The sequence below is a fragment of the Candida orthopsilosis genome (genome assembly GCF_000315875.1).
Source record: "Candida orthopsilosis Co 90-125, chromosome 1 draft sequence".
Classification (NCBI taxonomy): Eukaryota; Fungi; Ascomycota; class Pichiomycetes; order Serinales; family Debaryomycetaceae; genus Lodderomyces; species Lodderomyces orthopsilosis.
In genome coordinates this window covers 733307-749709 of record NC_018292.1, presented here as the reverse complement: position 1 = coordinate 749709, position 16403 = coordinate 733307, and the positions used below count along the sequence as shown (strand labels likewise).

General features: G+C 34.9%; 9 protein-coding genes across 9 annotated transcripts; 8 read left to right on the top strand and 1 right to left on the bottom strand. All coding sequences in view use genetic code 12, as the record gives it.

Annotated features, from left to right (window-relative positions):
* Positions 1-1581: 1581 nt before the first annotated feature.
* CORT_0A03480 (Tfa1 protein) lies at positions 1582-2832 on the top strand (the record flags this gene model as incomplete). The annotated part of the gene is made up of 1 exon (XM_003866128.1): positions 1582-2832. The coding sequence occupies one exon, from the start codon at positions 1582-1584 to the stop codon at positions 2830-2832; it is 1251 nt and encodes a 416-aa protein (XP_003866176.1).
* Positions 2833-3237: 405 nt separating this feature from the next.
* CORT_0A03470 (hypothetical protein) lies at positions 3238-5313 on the top strand (the record flags this gene model as incomplete). Its single annotated transcript, XM_003866127.1, has 1 exon — positions 3238-5313. One exon carries the CDS (start codon positions 3238-3240, stop codon positions 5311-5313), a length of 2076 nt encoding a protein of 691 aa, XP_003866175.1.
* A 501-nt stretch (positions 5314-5814) lies between these two features.
* CORT_0A03460 (hypothetical protein) lies at positions 5815-7023 on the top strand (the record flags this gene model as incomplete). Its single annotated transcript, XM_003866126.1, has 1 exon — positions 5815-7023. One exon carries the CDS (start codon positions 5815-5817, stop codon positions 7021-7023), a length of 1209 nt encoding a protein of 402 aa, XP_003866174.1.
* A 742-nt stretch (positions 7024-7765) lies between these two features.
* CORT_0A03450 (Yip3 protein) lies at positions 7766-8357 on the top strand (the record flags this gene model as incomplete). Its single annotated transcript, XM_003866125.1, has 2 exons — positions 7766-7789; positions 7848-8357. 2 exons carry the CDS (start codon positions 7766-7768, stop codon positions 8355-8357), a joined length of 534 nt encoding a protein of 177 aa, XP_003866173.1.
* A 552-nt stretch (positions 8358-8909) lies between these two features.
* On the bottom strand, positions 8910-9334 carry CORT_0A03440 (hypothetical protein; the record flags this gene model as incomplete). The annotated part of the gene is made up of 2 exons (XM_003866124.1): positions 8910-9059; positions 9329-9334. 2 exons carry the CDS (start codon positions 9332-9334, stop codon positions 8910-8912), a joined length of 156 nt encoding a protein of 51 aa, XP_003866172.1.
* Positions 9335-9636: 302 nt separating this feature from the next.
* CORT_0A03430 (Rps22a predicted ribosomal protein) lies at positions 9637-10029 on the top strand (the record flags this gene model as incomplete). Its single annotated transcript, XM_003866123.1, has 1 exon — positions 9637-10029. The coding sequence occupies one exon, from the start codon at positions 9637-9639 to the stop codon at positions 10027-10029; it is 393 nt and encodes a 130-aa protein (XP_003866171.1).
* A 365-nt stretch (positions 10030-10394) lies between these two features.
* Positions 10395-11137, top strand: CORT_0A03420 (Rps14b ribosomal protein; the record flags this gene model as incomplete). Its single annotated transcript, XM_003866122.1, has 2 exons — positions 10395-10404; positions 10749-11137. The coding sequence occupies 2 exons, from the start codon at positions 10395-10397 to the stop codon at positions 11135-11137; spliced, it is 399 nt and encodes a 132-aa protein (XP_003866170.1).
* A 348-nt stretch (positions 11138-11485) lies between these two features.
* CORT_0A03410 (hypothetical protein) lies at positions 11486-14260 on the top strand (the record flags this gene model as incomplete). Its single annotated transcript, XM_003866121.1, has 1 exon — positions 11486-14260. The coding sequence occupies one exon, from the start codon at positions 11486-11488 to the stop codon at positions 14258-14260; it is 2775 nt and encodes a 924-aa protein (XP_003866169.1).
* Positions 14261-14626: 366 nt separating this feature from the next.
* CORT_0A03400 (hypothetical protein) lies at positions 14627-15988 on the top strand (the record flags this gene model as incomplete). Its single annotated transcript, XM_003866120.1, has 1 exon — positions 14627-15988. One exon carries the CDS (start codon positions 14627-14629, stop codon positions 15986-15988), a length of 1362 nt encoding a protein of 453 aa, XP_003866168.1.
* Between the last annotated feature and the right edge of the window lie 415 nt (positions 15989-16403).

Genomic DNA, 16403 nt, shown 5'->3' with positions numbered 1-16403 from the left:
GATATTGTGGAATATATATATATATATATATATGTGTGTGTGTGTGTGTATAATACGTGAAGCGTTTTCGAATCTGTGCTATCTCCCCCTATTTTTCTCTGTAGTTGTCAAAATTGATGGATGAGGATAGTCGTGGTATATAAAATGAAACAGAAAGGCTGAACTCAAGTGATTTAGTTGATTGGAATAAAGAGATAAGGCAAATGATGAAATAGGGAATTAATGAAATAATGAATTAATGAAATATGCCATCACAGCAATTATAACTACAAATGAAAATAAGTAGCTATCATTAGATCTAACTATGCCGAAAACCAAGAAGGAAACACGCGTCATCTCCCTGTTATTATTATTGTTGTTATTATTGTTGGCGTCTCTATTTACATGAAACGCATTTCTTTTTTAATTTGTAAAAAAACACGAAATTTGAAAATTACACAAACTACTTGTTTGTTACACAAAATGCGATCTACTCGCCTTTTTGTTCTACTGTATTGCACAAAAACGCGAAAACGTAAAAATAAATGAAAAAATAAAATTCAAAGTCTCTAGCTTGAAACTATAATATTGTAGAATCCTTTGACTCTAATAAGGAGGATTCATTCTCATGTGTGTATCACGTGTTTATTAGGATGCACTGTAATCTTTCTCCCAATTGTGTGAATGTGGATACTAGGGTTATTTCAGGTTTAAACTTTATAATTTTCAGTTTCCATCACAGATAATCCCCCCCCCCCTCCCCCATTTAGGTCTACGAAATTTCTAGTTAATTCAAAACTGTGGTGCTTTTGGTTTTCTTGTGGATTTCTGCTACTATCCCATAAACTGCAACTTCACACTAGCTTTAGTACTTAATTTTTGTTGGGATGTAGCTAAGGTGTTGCACATCCCTCTTTTGTGTATAGTTCAAAACCACAGAGCAAGTGGTTGCTAAAATTTTGATGGTAGCAGACTTTGAAGTGGTTGTCTAACCAATCCATTGCATGTAATTCTTCTAACACAGTATCGTTCTTATATCTCATTCCCTATAAAGATAGATCTATTGTGACTGTAAGCATGTACTGGGGTTAAGTCTTTGAACTATAAACAATTTGATCACAAATGGTACTTTTTGTTCAAAAAATCATGCGAAATTCTTTGGAACAAACACATAACCAAACACGTTTGTCTATTGGTGTGCATATCTAGGTTGTTCAGCTAAAATAGCACAGGGGAGAGAAGCTTGTTATTTTCCTTAGCAAGATACGTAGTATCTAATTATATACGTATCACTCGCTTCTCTATTGATAATAATCGAACGCAGGCGAGAGGTTTAACTGTACAATGGCGAATTCCTTTCTTGGAAACAAAATTTAATAGTCTTTTCTTTCCTTCTTCTTCCATAGTAATCAACCTCAGCTACGCTTTATTACAACAATACTGGACCAACTTAATTGCAATCAAAAGCTAAGTTGCAAAATTGACCAAAGTTACACGACTTTTATCAGAGAAAGAAAAAAAGAAAAATCTCAACTCAACTCAACTCAAGCTATTAGTCAACGACTTCGTCCTTCGTTCCAACCTCACTACACATTTCTTTTCATGGACGATTCAGTCAGATCTTTAATCAGGTTTGTTAGCAGAGGATTCTATAGTACACCATATGTCTTGATTTTAGATGCTGTATTACGTCACTCTGTATTATCAGAAGATGATTTAATTCATTTGATTGGTATCAAAAGAAAAGAATTACGTTCACTTTGTAATCGATTAGTTGAAGATAGGTTATTAATAAATCATATTCAAAGAGAAGATAATGGACAACAGAAATATGTTACTAGAACGTATTTTTATATCCATATAACTGAAGCTATAGATTCAATTAAATGGAAAGTTCATACCATTGTTAATCAATTAAAACAAGAGATGTCAAGTTTTGGTAATCCTCAAGGTTATGTATGTCCAAGATGTGGTAAAAAAGTTTCACAATTGGATGCTATTTCCTTATTAAGTGAAGACAAAACTGAGTTTATATGTGATGTATGTCAAGGAGTATTAATTGAAGATGATTCATCACAACAAGCTATACTAAAACAAGAAAAATTGGAGGATCTAATGTTACAGATTGATCCAATTATTAAATATTTGAAAATTATTGATGATTCTCAAATTCAAGATAATGATTTTGAAAGTTCATTATTGCAGGCAATTCCTGCCCAATCAACAACTTCAGCTCAATATACATTATCTAACCGTGTTAGCTCTAAATCAAGATCAGGTATTAACGCACAAGCTATGCAAAATGCAGCAGCTAGATCACAAGCCACTTTACATGTTTCAATTACCGCAAATGATGAAAATTACGAACGAGAACAATTGGAAAAGGAAAGAAGAAGACAAAAATTGGAACAAAATGCATTACCTTCATGGCATTCAAATAGTACTGTTGGTAATTCACAAAATGTAGATTTTATGAAGGATGAGTTGGAGGTTACCAATAGTGTTAATGAAGAAGGAGAAGATGGTGAGACAAAAGTTAAAAATGAACAGGGCAACAATAGTGTCGCCGTCAAAGAAGAAAGACAAGGTGCTACTAGTGAATTGGAAGATGGAAATGGCACAGAGGTATCTTCAGTATTGCCCACCCCTGAACCTACATCCTTGACGGCACCACCACAATCTACATCCAACAACAACAACATCCATACCGATCTCAAGGATCAAGAAGCGCAGAATGCATTGGCTGAATATTACGCTCAACTTGCCGAACAAGAGGGAGACGATGATGATGACGATGACGACGATGACGACGATGACGATGATGATGAGGATGAATTTGATGATTTGATTTAGAAATAGCTTGCTTGTTTGCTTTGAAATTACAGAAGGTATGTATATACATGGACTAAATGCCATTACCGTACTAAGCGTACAAACAAACCCTACTCGTTCTGAATGTAGACTATGCATATGAAAACGTGATATGCATGTGCTTGTTGTATTAGTATGTCTCCTATTTTTTCCGACTGAGAAACATACTCTCCGGGAGTTTTTAAATTTAAATTTTAAGTGAAGAGTAGAGTGAGAAAATCATGCCAGCAAAAAAAAACCACCTGTTTTTCTTACAACCGACAAAGGGACTGCCCAAGTATACAATAGATTGGATATAGATACATATATATACACTCACAAAGAAGACAGTTGGTTCACAGCAGACACTCGCCATTACAGTAATCAACAACAACAGACATTACACAAATGACACATTCAGGGCTTGTTACCCCACATTCTCGTCCAGGGACTCCTTCAGGGTTAGCAACCACCACCATCACCCCCACCACCACTACCACCAACACTGCAAATGCACCAGATCAACAACACGCTAGTCAACCTTCTTTGACACCATTATCAGCATCAACACAGGCGCAATCGATATCCAGGCCCCCATCTGCCGCAGCAACAGCCACTGGCTCGTCTTCTGCCAATAAACCCTCAGTTCCTTCCTATGAACGATCAATTTATGAACGATTTATGGGTTTATACAAAAGCTTACTTGAAATCAAAAACAATCGAAATAAATACATTGATCTGAAACAAGTCTACTCGATATATGATACCTTCCTTGATGCTATAAATGAATTAAAATTGACAAGAAAAGATGAAGAGTTGAAAGGAATGAAGTTGGATTTACCCAACAGCAATGATTCAATAATCGATGATATATTCCAATTATTAAGTTTATGTTTTGTCACCTGTGGATTGATTAAATTTGCCCCAGCTACATATTCAAGTTTAAGTACAGTGATGAAATTATTGACTCATTTAAAAGAATGTAAAGTTTACACGATGGCTGACTTGGAGCCTGTGGGTCAACGATTATCAGAAATTAGTGAAATTATACTATCAAGTCAAGACAAATATGCTGCCGATGATGATGAAGAAGAGGATGGAGACAGGGGTGGCAAATTACTGCAAAATCATCAAATTGAGGAAAATTTATTACGAAACAAGTTGATCAAATGTGAAAACTTGTTTAAAGAATTGGTTGATAATTTTGAAAATATACCTCATGACTTAGAACCAATTTATCATGAATTGATTGATTTAAGGCATCAATTGTTGAATTTTGTTACTGATTTTGGTCAAGGTGATGATGAAGAAAATACCAATGATGAAACCAAACGTAATCAATTAAAGGATAAACTTTCCCAATATAAAAATGAATTGAAACAAATTGAGAAATTACGTGATGAATCCGATGGTAAATTCCACAGTGACGAAGTTGAGGATGAACAAAAATTAGATTCAATACAAGCAGTCCTCAATGGATTGATTGATGATTGTAATAATTTAATATCTGATTTGTTAATTCATGATGAAGCATATGCCTTAAAATCATTGGAAATTGATGATGAAACCACACCCAATCCTGAGTTGAAGAATCAGTATGATCATGTATACAAAAACTTGCAAGATATGAAATCGACATTGGAAAACATATTATTAACTAGAAGATGGACATTAAGAGAAACTGATTTATATAATTATCAAAAGACATTGAAAACAATTGATGATTCAAGAATCAATATTTTCAGTCAAACACCAAAAGGTAAATACAAGAAATATCAGACATTGATCTTGTACTTGTTGAGAAAATGCTACTCAATAGTGTACAAATTATTGGAGAGTAGTGAGCCAGTCAGTGAAAGTTTAGCTCCAATACATAATCAATTACAAACGGTCAAGAGATGTTTATTAGAATTAAAACGAGTTGATGGATTGAATAATTTACGAGAATTGTATCCATTCCAATTCAAATTGGCTTCAATTGACAACTTAAGAAAAGATGGAAAATTCATTATTCACCAAACTGTACCTGAAGGTCAAGGTGCCGTTTGTGCTTTATTGAGTGAATGTTTTGATATTTTACAAGAAATGAAAATTGATTTGGAAGAAAAGGAATTGGAAGAAGAAGAAGAAGAGGAAGAGGGGGAAGAGGAAGAGACACAAGGCACAACAGGACAACTAAATGGTGATGATAAAGAAGGTGCAGGCACCAATGATCCAAACCAGGCTAATACTAATGGTGTAGCATCATCATCACAAATACCAGAAAAGATTGCCATTAGCGGAAGTTTCACCAATTCAAAAGCACCCGGTGAAAGCGGAATAGGTACAAATTCCGATGAATTGGATGATGTTGAATTGAAAAGAAATCGTTTCAAAGAATTTAATGAAGCTGATTATGATGTTGAAAGTGAATCGGCTTTTGGTGGAGATGACGATGATTTAAGTATAACTGATAGTGAAGTTGAAGGTAATGATTATTATTGAAGGTGCAAAGGGGCTTGTATATGTATATTTAAGTAAATTATAGTTTCCAAATACAGATGATATATTTGAATATAGATTGTAAGAGGTGTTCAATTGATATGTAGTAGTTATGTTTGATGATGGTATGATATAATATAAACGCTACCTAATGATTGCTGGTAGTATTTCTAAATTTCTTTTTATTTCTAGAGAGAAATTTTTATTAAGTTAAGCAGAGAAATTGAGGAAGTAATATACATATATCCATATCTACAAATTCATTACTACTACTATAAACACCAGATACATTTATATATCAACAAGATACTATAAACTTGCAACTGGGGAGTTAATACAATCGTGTCGTATAGAAGGAACATCATTCATACTTGGTTGCTTTCCTTCAGTCGACTAAATTTATAAAGATTATTTATCGCACCACCGTTTAAACGCCATTACGATAATAACCAAACTTTTACTTCACTACGTACAAAACCATAGCATCAGACCACAGAAGTCAATATGATGTCAGCTGGATTCCAATGGGGAATCAACAACAACAATAATAGCACTAGCGGCAGTAAAGCAGGCGATCAGATGCATTTTACATCAAGCCAACAACAACATTATACACCACGATCATTGATTGAGTCTAGTCTATCTAAGAAAAGGAAAAGAAGAGACGAGGGGGATACTGATACTGCTGATGATGAGAAACAAGATGATAAACAAAGTAAATCATTCACCTTGCATGATAAATTGCATAATTGTCGAAAACAATTCAACTTCACTTCGTCTAATAACAATACGACAAGCTCACTACACAAGAATACAACCACAACAGCTACTTCTTTTTCTACGAAGTATAAACGAAGCAGAACGCCTCGTATTATTGGCCAACCATTACCACCAACACGAATCATTGAAACATTAGATAAATCCGACCTAACTAAGCTAATCTACTCATTAATTGACATCCACCCCGAACTTAACCAAACCATTTCCAAAATCGCCCAACCACCATCTATTACAAATATCCTTACAATCTTAAATGCCAAATATGAGACTTTAATCAGTGCCCTACCTTATAAATGTGATGCAAGTTCCGATTACTCTTATTTACGAATCAAACCATATCTCGTTGATTTTTTAAACTGCCTTGAGGATTACATATTGTGGATTTTGCCACCTAATCAACATGATGATTTAGTTACATCGTTGTGGTTTTTGCATGAACTGACGAATTTGATTCATAAATTGCCTAATTTTACAAATCTGGAGTTTCAATATACGAGGAATTTAACTTATGAAACGATTATTAATTGTTGGATTATTTTATTCAATCAAGATTTAGCTAATGATGCCATTTTCCAAATTTTCCGCAAACAACGTTCAACTGGACATAGTAATGGAAAGGTTAATGCAGATGGTGAAGAAGAAGAAGATGCTGATGATGATGAATTGATTGAGAAGTTGAGAGTACATCAACGCTACTGTTCTAAATTTGGACAACTTATTGAAATTTATCAAGAGAAATTACACCAATACAAACTAGCAATGAATGAACAATATAACAACAGATTAGGTAGTGATGGAGCTGCAACCGGTAGTGCAAGTGCAGTGGGTAATGGGAATGGAAATGGTGATGGAACGGTTGCTGCAAATGCAAGATTGAATGAATTTGTCACGGTTGATTATTCACAATATTCACTTAGTAACCCATTCAGGTAGTTGCATATGCATACTTGTGTAGGTTTATACATGTGCATACTTTAATTCTTATTTGGCATTGATTGGGATATGAGATGTGTAGAACCAGAGCTTTATCTCTAGATAGTTGCAGAATTGAAGGGCCCAGGTATGCTATAGACATTTGTTAACCTTTGAAAGAGGTTTCTATAAAATGATCAGGATGAGATTATCCTCGATGACAGACTACGCTCATGTGACTTTTACAGAGATCAATTGAGATGTTTGAGTTAAAGCATTAACTCTGTAGAGATCTGGTAGTTCACTAAGGCGGTCTGTATTCAGATTTGAACTTGAGTCTAATTGTTTGGCTCTGATGAGCAAGAATTGAAAATGATACACGAGATAAAGAATCAACTACAATATGGAGTAGTTTTACTAGCCGTTCATCAATAGGATAAAGTAGCAGTTAGTGTGGCTGAGAAGTTACAAAAGGAGGCTGAAGTTTCAGAGTCGTGACACGTAAACAAATTTGTTTACTGAAATTGAAAACAATTACGACATTGGAAAAAAGAGAAAAGGAAAAGGAAAAAGAAAAAGAAAATTATCAACAATAATTCATGGAAGACAAAATAACATCAATAATCAAAACACCAAAAGCACCACCATATCGTATTAAGAATCAACCTTTGATTAGAACTACAACTTAGGGGAAATACACAGAAAGACTAATTTAATAATACCACCCATTTAAAACTAATCCTTCAACTAAGAATTTAATAGCATGTCACAACTTTTAAATTTAGCAGTATGTTTTTGAACCACAAGCTTCCGTCACTTCAGCGTACTAACTTATCTACTCGTAGCAATTTTCCAACCTTTCGGATAGATTCAGTGTCGAAAGAATCAAATCAGATTTTGCATCATTACAATCAACAATTTCCAAATTACGTCCACCACAAGAATTTTTTGATTTTAGACGTGTCTCCAAACCCGCCAATTTTGGTGAAATTCAACAACGTGTTAGTTATAATTTAGGTTATTTTTCCGCCAATTATTTAGCTATTGTTGCTTGTTTGAGTATTTATGCACTTGTTACCAATTTACTTTTATTGTCTGTGTTGGGGTTTGTTATATTTGGAGTCTGGGCAATTAATCGATTAGAAGGTGAAGATTTTGTTACTCCTTTTGGTAGATTAAACACATCACAATTGTATACTGGGTTATTGATCGTTGCTGTTCCTTTAGGATTTTTGGCTAGTCCTGTGTCTACTTTGATGTGGTTGATTGGACTGAGTATTGTTGGAGTTGGTGCTCATGCATCATTAATGGAAAAACCAATTGAAACTGTTTTTGAAGATGAAGGGATTGTCTAACGTGGAGATGCAGTAGAGTGTTGAGGGGATAGGAGAGTATGATGCTATGTGAGGTTAACTGTTTAAGTGTGTATTGTATATAGACAAAAGCAAAGGTAACTCAGAGGTTTCTGATTGTGGATGTGTAGTATATGGATAGACTAATTTGCAGTGTATTTACTGTACTAACCCGTCAAGGATTAGCTTCTCAAATACACTAACCAAGGTTTTTACCTCAAGCACAATCTTCCCTCACATAAGGTTATTACTTACATTCCTACACAATCACTACATTTCTATTCCTCTCTAATGCTAATAAAGTTATATTAAATGTTTTAAAATCCACTATACATAAACATATATCTAACATAGATAAAGCACAGCAAAAAATACCAATACCTCTATATCAAACAAAATAGCTCTCCGCTACAAATAACTTTGAGCAAACGAATACATATAGCAAATTCCGTCACAATGAAAATATAAAAATAAAGATGAACAAAAGGTCAGATGTCGGTTGTGGTTATGGTTGGTCGTAGTATTACTAATGATGATGGTGTTTGAATCAAAAGCTTAGATACCCAACTTAGTTCTTCTCCAGTGTCTTCTCTTAGCATTGTATCTGATCTTGTTATCAGTTCTCAATCTGATCCATTGTGGCAATGGTCTGTTTTGTTTTTGAGCCTTAGCCAATTTTTGCTTGGTTCTGAATGATTTTTGAGACTATTAAAAGTAAGTTAGTACAGAATTCACGACATATAAGGGGGTCTTGGAAATGTGCACAAGTGGCGGAATACAACGGACCCTCTTGTTATGCTCCAACTCTTCGTCGAAATGAACTTTGACGAGGTGTACATTCACCATCGTAGCTCGTTAGACCCCAACTCTGGAACAAGCTTCAAAGGCTGTTGTTGCATCCGAGCACTTGTTTATTCTTCCTCACTGGTAACCTTGTCTTCACCATTTAACATATAGTGTGCTTAGGTACATACAGGCATCGTTGATGTTTGAACTCTAATGTATGAGATTCCAAAGGAGAAAATTTTTTGATTGGAAAGTTTTTAATGAAAAATTTTGGTTTTCTCTCTCTGTCTTAGTGAAGCGTTTTTGGTAGCGTCTACTATACCAATACATTTTTTTTTTCTCCCTCTCTCGCTTTTGTATATATTATACACAGGAAACAGACTCATACAGACGGAGGAGTGAAAAATTTGTGAAATTTTCCAAACCTTTACAAAATCTTTCTTAGAAGTAATTACCACCAGTCTAATTCTACAGTCCTTTACATATAAGATAAACAATGACCAGAACCTCAGTTTTAGCAGATGCTTTAAACGCCATCAACAACGCCGAAAAGACCGGTAAGAGACAAGTTCTCATTAGACCATCATCAAAAGTCATTATTAGATTTTTGACTGTTATGCAAAAACATGGTTACATTGGAGAATTCGAATACATTGATGATCACAGATCAGGTAAGATTGTTGTTCAATTAAACGGTAGATTAAACAAGTGTGGTGTTATTTCACCAAGATTTAACGTCAAGATTGGTGACATTGAAAGATGGACTGATAACTTGTTACCAGCTAGACAATTCGGTTACGTTATCTTGACTACTTCTGCTGGTATCATGGACCATGAAGAAGCTAGAAGAAAGCACGTTTCTGGTAAGATTTTGGGTTTCGTTTATTAAAGAGGGAGACAGAGAGTTAGGAGAATCCCCTTTTTACATGTGTGTACTATAGAATATCAATCAGAAACAAAAATAATTTGGCATCTTGCCATGCCCTTGATTTCGGTTTACATGTAGAGACTATGCTGACGCTTTCTCTAGGCTCGTAATCGACTAGTCTATATTTGGTGAGCTTATTATGGTCATGATAAAAATAGGGCTACAACCATAGAAAAGAGTGTACACGTGCACACATATTTTTCCATCTCTTAGCTTTAGTGTGCGCACCAAACCTTCTTACACTTTGGTTATGGAAAAAATTAAATTGAAATTTTTAGCTGCTTTGAAAGATCTAATAGACACATACAATCACAACAATCACCAATATGTCCGCTGGTATGTTTGATACAAATCAGGAGATAGACCAGGGCTTTGTAAACGGAATGTACATGTGGAAAGAATAGTACAGGTTGGAGAGTTATGGGAGTAAGAGTAATGTAATCGAAGAAAGATCATCACCATGAAAGAGTAGCCAACCGATGCCCTTCAGAGGCAGAACAACAACGTTTCTGACGACAATGATGAGAAGTGGTCTAGAGAATCAGCAATGATCTCGAAAGAAGGGAGAGGTCTTTTATTTCACATCGCTTATATCAAAAATTCTATATCCTTAAAACTCATGTACATTCCAATGGCCCAATTCAATAAATCCAAGCATAATACTAACTAATCCAATCTAGACCGTTCCCAAGTTTTTGGTGTTGCCAGAATTTTCGCTTCATTTAACGATACTTTCGTCCATGTTACTGATTTATCCGGTAAGGAAACCATCTCCAGAGTCACTGGTGGTATGAAAGTCAAGGCTGATAGAGATGAATCATCTCCATACGCTGCTATGTTGGCTGCTCAAGATGTTGCTGCCAAATGTAAAGAAGTTGGTATTACTGCTGTTCACATCAAATTGAGAGCTACTGGTGGTACCAAGACCAAGACCCCAGGTCCAGGTGGTCAATCAGCTTTAAGAGCTTTGGCTAGATCTGGTTTGAGAATTGGAAGAATCGAAGATGTTACTCCAGTTCCATCAGATTCTACTAGAAGAAAAGGTGGTAGAAGAGGTAGAAGATTATAATCATGTTGTTTTTTACAAACATTATCATCATTATCATCACTTTTTCATCATTTCATTATTATTCCGGGTGCTATTAATATTCTTCATTTAAATCACCGTATCATAGCTGACGAATAGGTACTAAAATCTTTTTTGTATTTTAAGCAAGGAAACCAATTTAAATATATAAAATTAGTAACGAACTGAATTTATTGTAGTCGTGGGCGTAGACCAGTGTAGAGAAGTTCTGTTTCACAGTATGGTCTGGATAATTGATGCGTCGTCGTTGTGAAATCTAAAACTGAAACATTACAAATGTGAAACTAAAACCACTTTTGCACAAAAGGCATAGAGACGAAAATAAAGTCGATGCTAGCAGTACGATGCTACAGAGCACGACTGCTATATCCAACTTTAGCCAAAAGATGGTCAATAATAACTATACGACATAATTCAACGTCTAATCTGAACAAGAGAGAGACAATCCATCTCGCGATTAATCTATTATTCCCTGGTTTAGGTGATCCTCAATACAGTGAACGATATGAAGCAGTTAACAAACAAATAGAGGAGGCATTTTTAAGTGAAGACAACGCAAAGGTATGCAAACACCAATGCACTCTTCAAAATACAAGGATCGACTTCAAAGGAACCAGAAGAGAGTATAATTATTTGAAAAAGTTAATTGACACAAACAAGGATGCCTTGACTGATCTAAACAAGCAGCTTAGCATGTTATCGGTGGATAATTACATTGATATGTCCATGACATGCAATGGCTACAGCACAGGGTTTGAGTCTGAAGATGAATTTTATAATGAGATATTGGAGCTTGATAAGTTTGACCACAATGCTGAGCTCAATCCGTTAATATTTTGCACAAATTCATACGCCATAGAAAGATGTGCCAAATATTTATTCGCAAAACAGTGTGAAACACGTGGAATCCAATTACAATTGTTCAAATTACGAAGAATCGGACAAGAAGCTTTGAAAGTATATTGGAATGTTTATCTAAAAAGGGATTTGAAGATGGAGGAGTTAAATTTTACTACACTTGTGACTGCCACTGGTTTATTCAACCTGTTGAATGGTCGTGTTAGAAACCTCATCAAACGCACTATACATAATGACCTTCAGTACAGCTTTATATTTTATCAGTATTTGGGTCTATTGGTTGTGAAGAATGGAGAATTATCATCACATTTCATTCATAGCATGGCACGGTTTCTCGAAGATTATAATAAACCAAAGAATGCTTATCAACTTATAAAGTTGCCTACAATTGAACAGGTTGATGATGTTGAAGCTACTATTGCTAACTTTCAAGAGGACACAGCCATACTGAAGAAGTTGATTCAATTTGCTGAATACACGATCAAATTGATAGGTAAAAGAACTGAATTGCTCCAAGGTCACGTTCGTCAAAGGAACAACTCACTCCTTTTAGTTAAAAAGAGTTTTCCTGAGTTAAATGAAGAGACAAATATGGCAAAGTTGGGGTACTTGATAACCAAGAATTACAAAAAGTATGCACTTGACTTGTTGGGATTTGCTGCACCCATACTCAGCTTCGGCACTAAACTTCATTTGGTTAAAGTTTTCGCAATGTCTAATTTTGAATTACCAGTAATTTCTAACAATGCTCCCAAAACGAAGTCTCCATATCAAATTCTACCGCCTATTATGAACTCCAATTTAATCAACAGGATTCTACTTTTAAGTAAGCATTTATACTTCGGAAATTCGGATAATGGAAAATTCATAACACTGACCATTCGAAATTTTGAACTATTTGGCCACATATCGTATTCGTACTTTACTAGATTAGCCTTGGAGAGAATGGAATCAACTACTTTGATAAATACCCAATTGAAAAAGCTTGGTGACATGATTGAAAGCCATTCATTTAAATCATATATCGTTGATTTGATGAAATTTTTCGAAAATCAAAAGGAGAGGAAATCGTATATGCTGGGTATTGAGACGTTGAAAAAGGAACAATTACTATCACTTAATCAATTTAATCTGATATTTGCTTGTTTATCAGAGGAGCAAAAGGAAAATTGGTGTCACGAGTTAGTTACAAAAGTGGTAACTGTGATGTCACAATTGGATTGGCAATACATCGATGAATTTTTTGTTGAGTTGAGATCACAATTGTTGAAACGAAAGGAATATTTAAACACATTGTCTTCTTCTACGTCAAACAAAACTACAAATGCAGTTTTAAACAAGTTGCAAAATGTGTCGGTGTCGTTCTCAAAAATGGATGATTCACTTTACTATAATTTAGCGATTGAATACGTGTCATATTTAAACACCAAATATCACATAAATCAACCATTGGGGTCATATAGACGATGGATTGGCTTGTTTGAAGAAAAGCTACTACAAACATATGGATTTGACAATGTGACTCGTCTTGGATATCTATTGAATGATATAAATGATGAATCAATTGGAATGGAAATAGTACAGGACCTAACAACTAAGGAGGAGGTTATGGATAAGTCATTCATGGGTGTTCAACTAGACAATAAACTTAAATTTCGTCTTGGTGAACCCCAAGCGCCATTTTGGAAATACAAATCGAGCCAATTGACTCCCCCCAAACTCAATCTTGAGTCTACAATGAACAAGTTTCTTTTGATTAATTATAGAGTAGCAGCTGAGTTCTTTCAAAGGATGGAAATAAAACAACCACGAATTCTCGAGACTATTTTCAAACATGGTGATTTTGGATACCGATATTACAAATTTGTGCTTCTTTACTTTTTAACTGAGTCGAAATTGTCACCAACTGTTCAAGAATCAGTGTTTAACCTCTTTTCAGACACGCTTTTTAGAAAAAAGATGAATTATGTCACAGGTGTGGTGAATCCATTTATTGGTGATTTAAAGATGAATCACACTTATCATACATTAGTAGCCAAGTTCATAACCTCAGATAACCTTGACATTTATTACCATAATCAAGCTTTCAGTCAGTTCATAGCTATGCAGTATGCCAGCAACAAGGATGAATTGAATAAATGGATCAAAGGGTTGATTGAGCCTTTAATTAAACAATTGGAAGAATGTGAAGACGAATATGATAGACAAGCTGTACTATTCAGATTTGAACAGGCTTATCAAAAGTAGGGTAGATACATTGGTATAACAAGTTGTGTTTTACATGTGGTTTGCGGGCACTTTAATTGAATGGCTCCATTGTTTGGATCTTATTTTTTATTTTTTATTTTTGTAGATGGTTATGCCTATCTGCATAGGATAACCCGATTAGGTTGCGAATTCCAAGGTGGAGCGAAAAAAAATAAATTGCAAAAATTGGGAGGCTATATTTTCCTTATCAATATCTACGGCAAAAACAGTATCATTACTCAATCTGAACATCAAATCCATATACCTATGTACAGCAACAAAGTATATATAAGTACTCCAATTATGTCTCTTTTGATTTGCTAGAAGGACCAAACACCATACATTTACTCCACTACTTTTCCAAACATGTCCGATCCTATACGCTTTGGCGCACTACTGGTGTGCTTAGGTTTGATCTTATACTTTGCTCGCAATCAAATAAAAGCCTTGAACAAGTCATTATTTGCAACGAGAGTGGCTGTCACTGATAAGGAGAGAACATTATCATCAAGCAATCCCAAGCCAACTTCCATATATGGGAAGACCAATGACACAATTCCAAACCCTACACCATTATTGATAAAACCCCAAGAAGTTAGAAATTACGACGATAGACCATGGAGACCATTTCGTTGGCCATATCATCAAACAATGTCTATTTTCAAATTGGATATTAATCATTGGCTTGACATGGATAAATATTATCAACATTATATTGACGAGAAGGAGAGGATAAGACTCAAGTACGGAGAAGAAAACTTTGGTATGTTACCTGAAGGTTATGATGCATGTGTTGAATTGATGGAAATGGTTGTTGATCATATGATTAAGAGATATCCCTTGTTGTTCACTGTTGTACAGGATGGAGATTGGGAAACTACAGGTAAAATTGTGAGAAATGAAGTTACCAAAGAGGTCTTGGATATGACAAGACCATTTAAGGAAGATCCTTTAGTCTATGTATCAAAGTTGGCTAAAGAAGATTTCTATCTTGTTTTGAAAAATCCCAAAGACGGATTACATTATATGGTTGCTGGAGCTGTCCCATTTCCTGGAGGATCCTTCTTCATTAAAGATAAATTAGGTAAACATATCGATACGATTCATCAAAAGGTACCATATTATGAAAAAAGTTTGAAGAAATCAATGGAAAGATGGTTTGGTAGAATGAAACCTGAAGATCCAGTGGAAAGAGCAAGTTGGTACATCACTTGGGATACTAAATTAAAAGTTAGCAATATCTACCAAACTGAGAAATTTTTCCCCAATATGGAGAAAGATCTTGAAGGAGCAGATCCACGTCAATTCAATGTTCGAGTAGAAAGACAAACTTTGCGTCGTTTACCCAAAACTGGAGCCATCATCTTTACAAATCATCCCATTTATTATTCAATTGAAGAAATGAAAGATGAACCAATGATTCCATCGCTTTTGAGGAAAATCATATACGAAGGACCCGAAGATATTCTCAAGTACAAAAACTTTGAAATGGTTAGAGATAAATTGGCACCATATTTAGATGAATTGATTCAAAGACAAAAAGATTTAGGTATTATAACTGATGAAATGCCATTGAAAACGCAACCCAATTATCCTTTTGCTTATTGGGTTAAGGAGAATGTAAACATTTCTGAGTCTGAAGGTTGGAACAATCCTAGTACTGCTTACGATAAGAAACATATGAAAACAGAAGGGTTTGATGCATCAAAGTTGGCAGATAATGAATGATTGGTTGTGTACGAGTGTATTGGCAGTAGTACTTAAAAACAGGTTTTTGTAATGTGTCTTAAAGTAATTCTTGGTGAGTCCTCTATTTGTTTACAAAATCTTAAAATAGTATATCACAATATAAAGCTGGGAGGGGAGTGTAAAGACTTGCTATAATGCGCAGCGCAAAAGCCTCGAAGTCGTGTACAAGGCACCAAAATGCAGGGGGTATGTGTATTGAAGCTACCAATCACAATCACAAAATAAAGAAAAAAACCAACTAGTTCCGAAATGATCATTCGGAAAGTGGCTTCAAACCCATCACAATCGAACTGACTTGCTATTCACTCGCTGACGTTCTTTTATTTATTCAACAAATGAAAACTTAAACCTTACATGTGCACCAATTTTCATTGACACAAGTGTATCAACCACC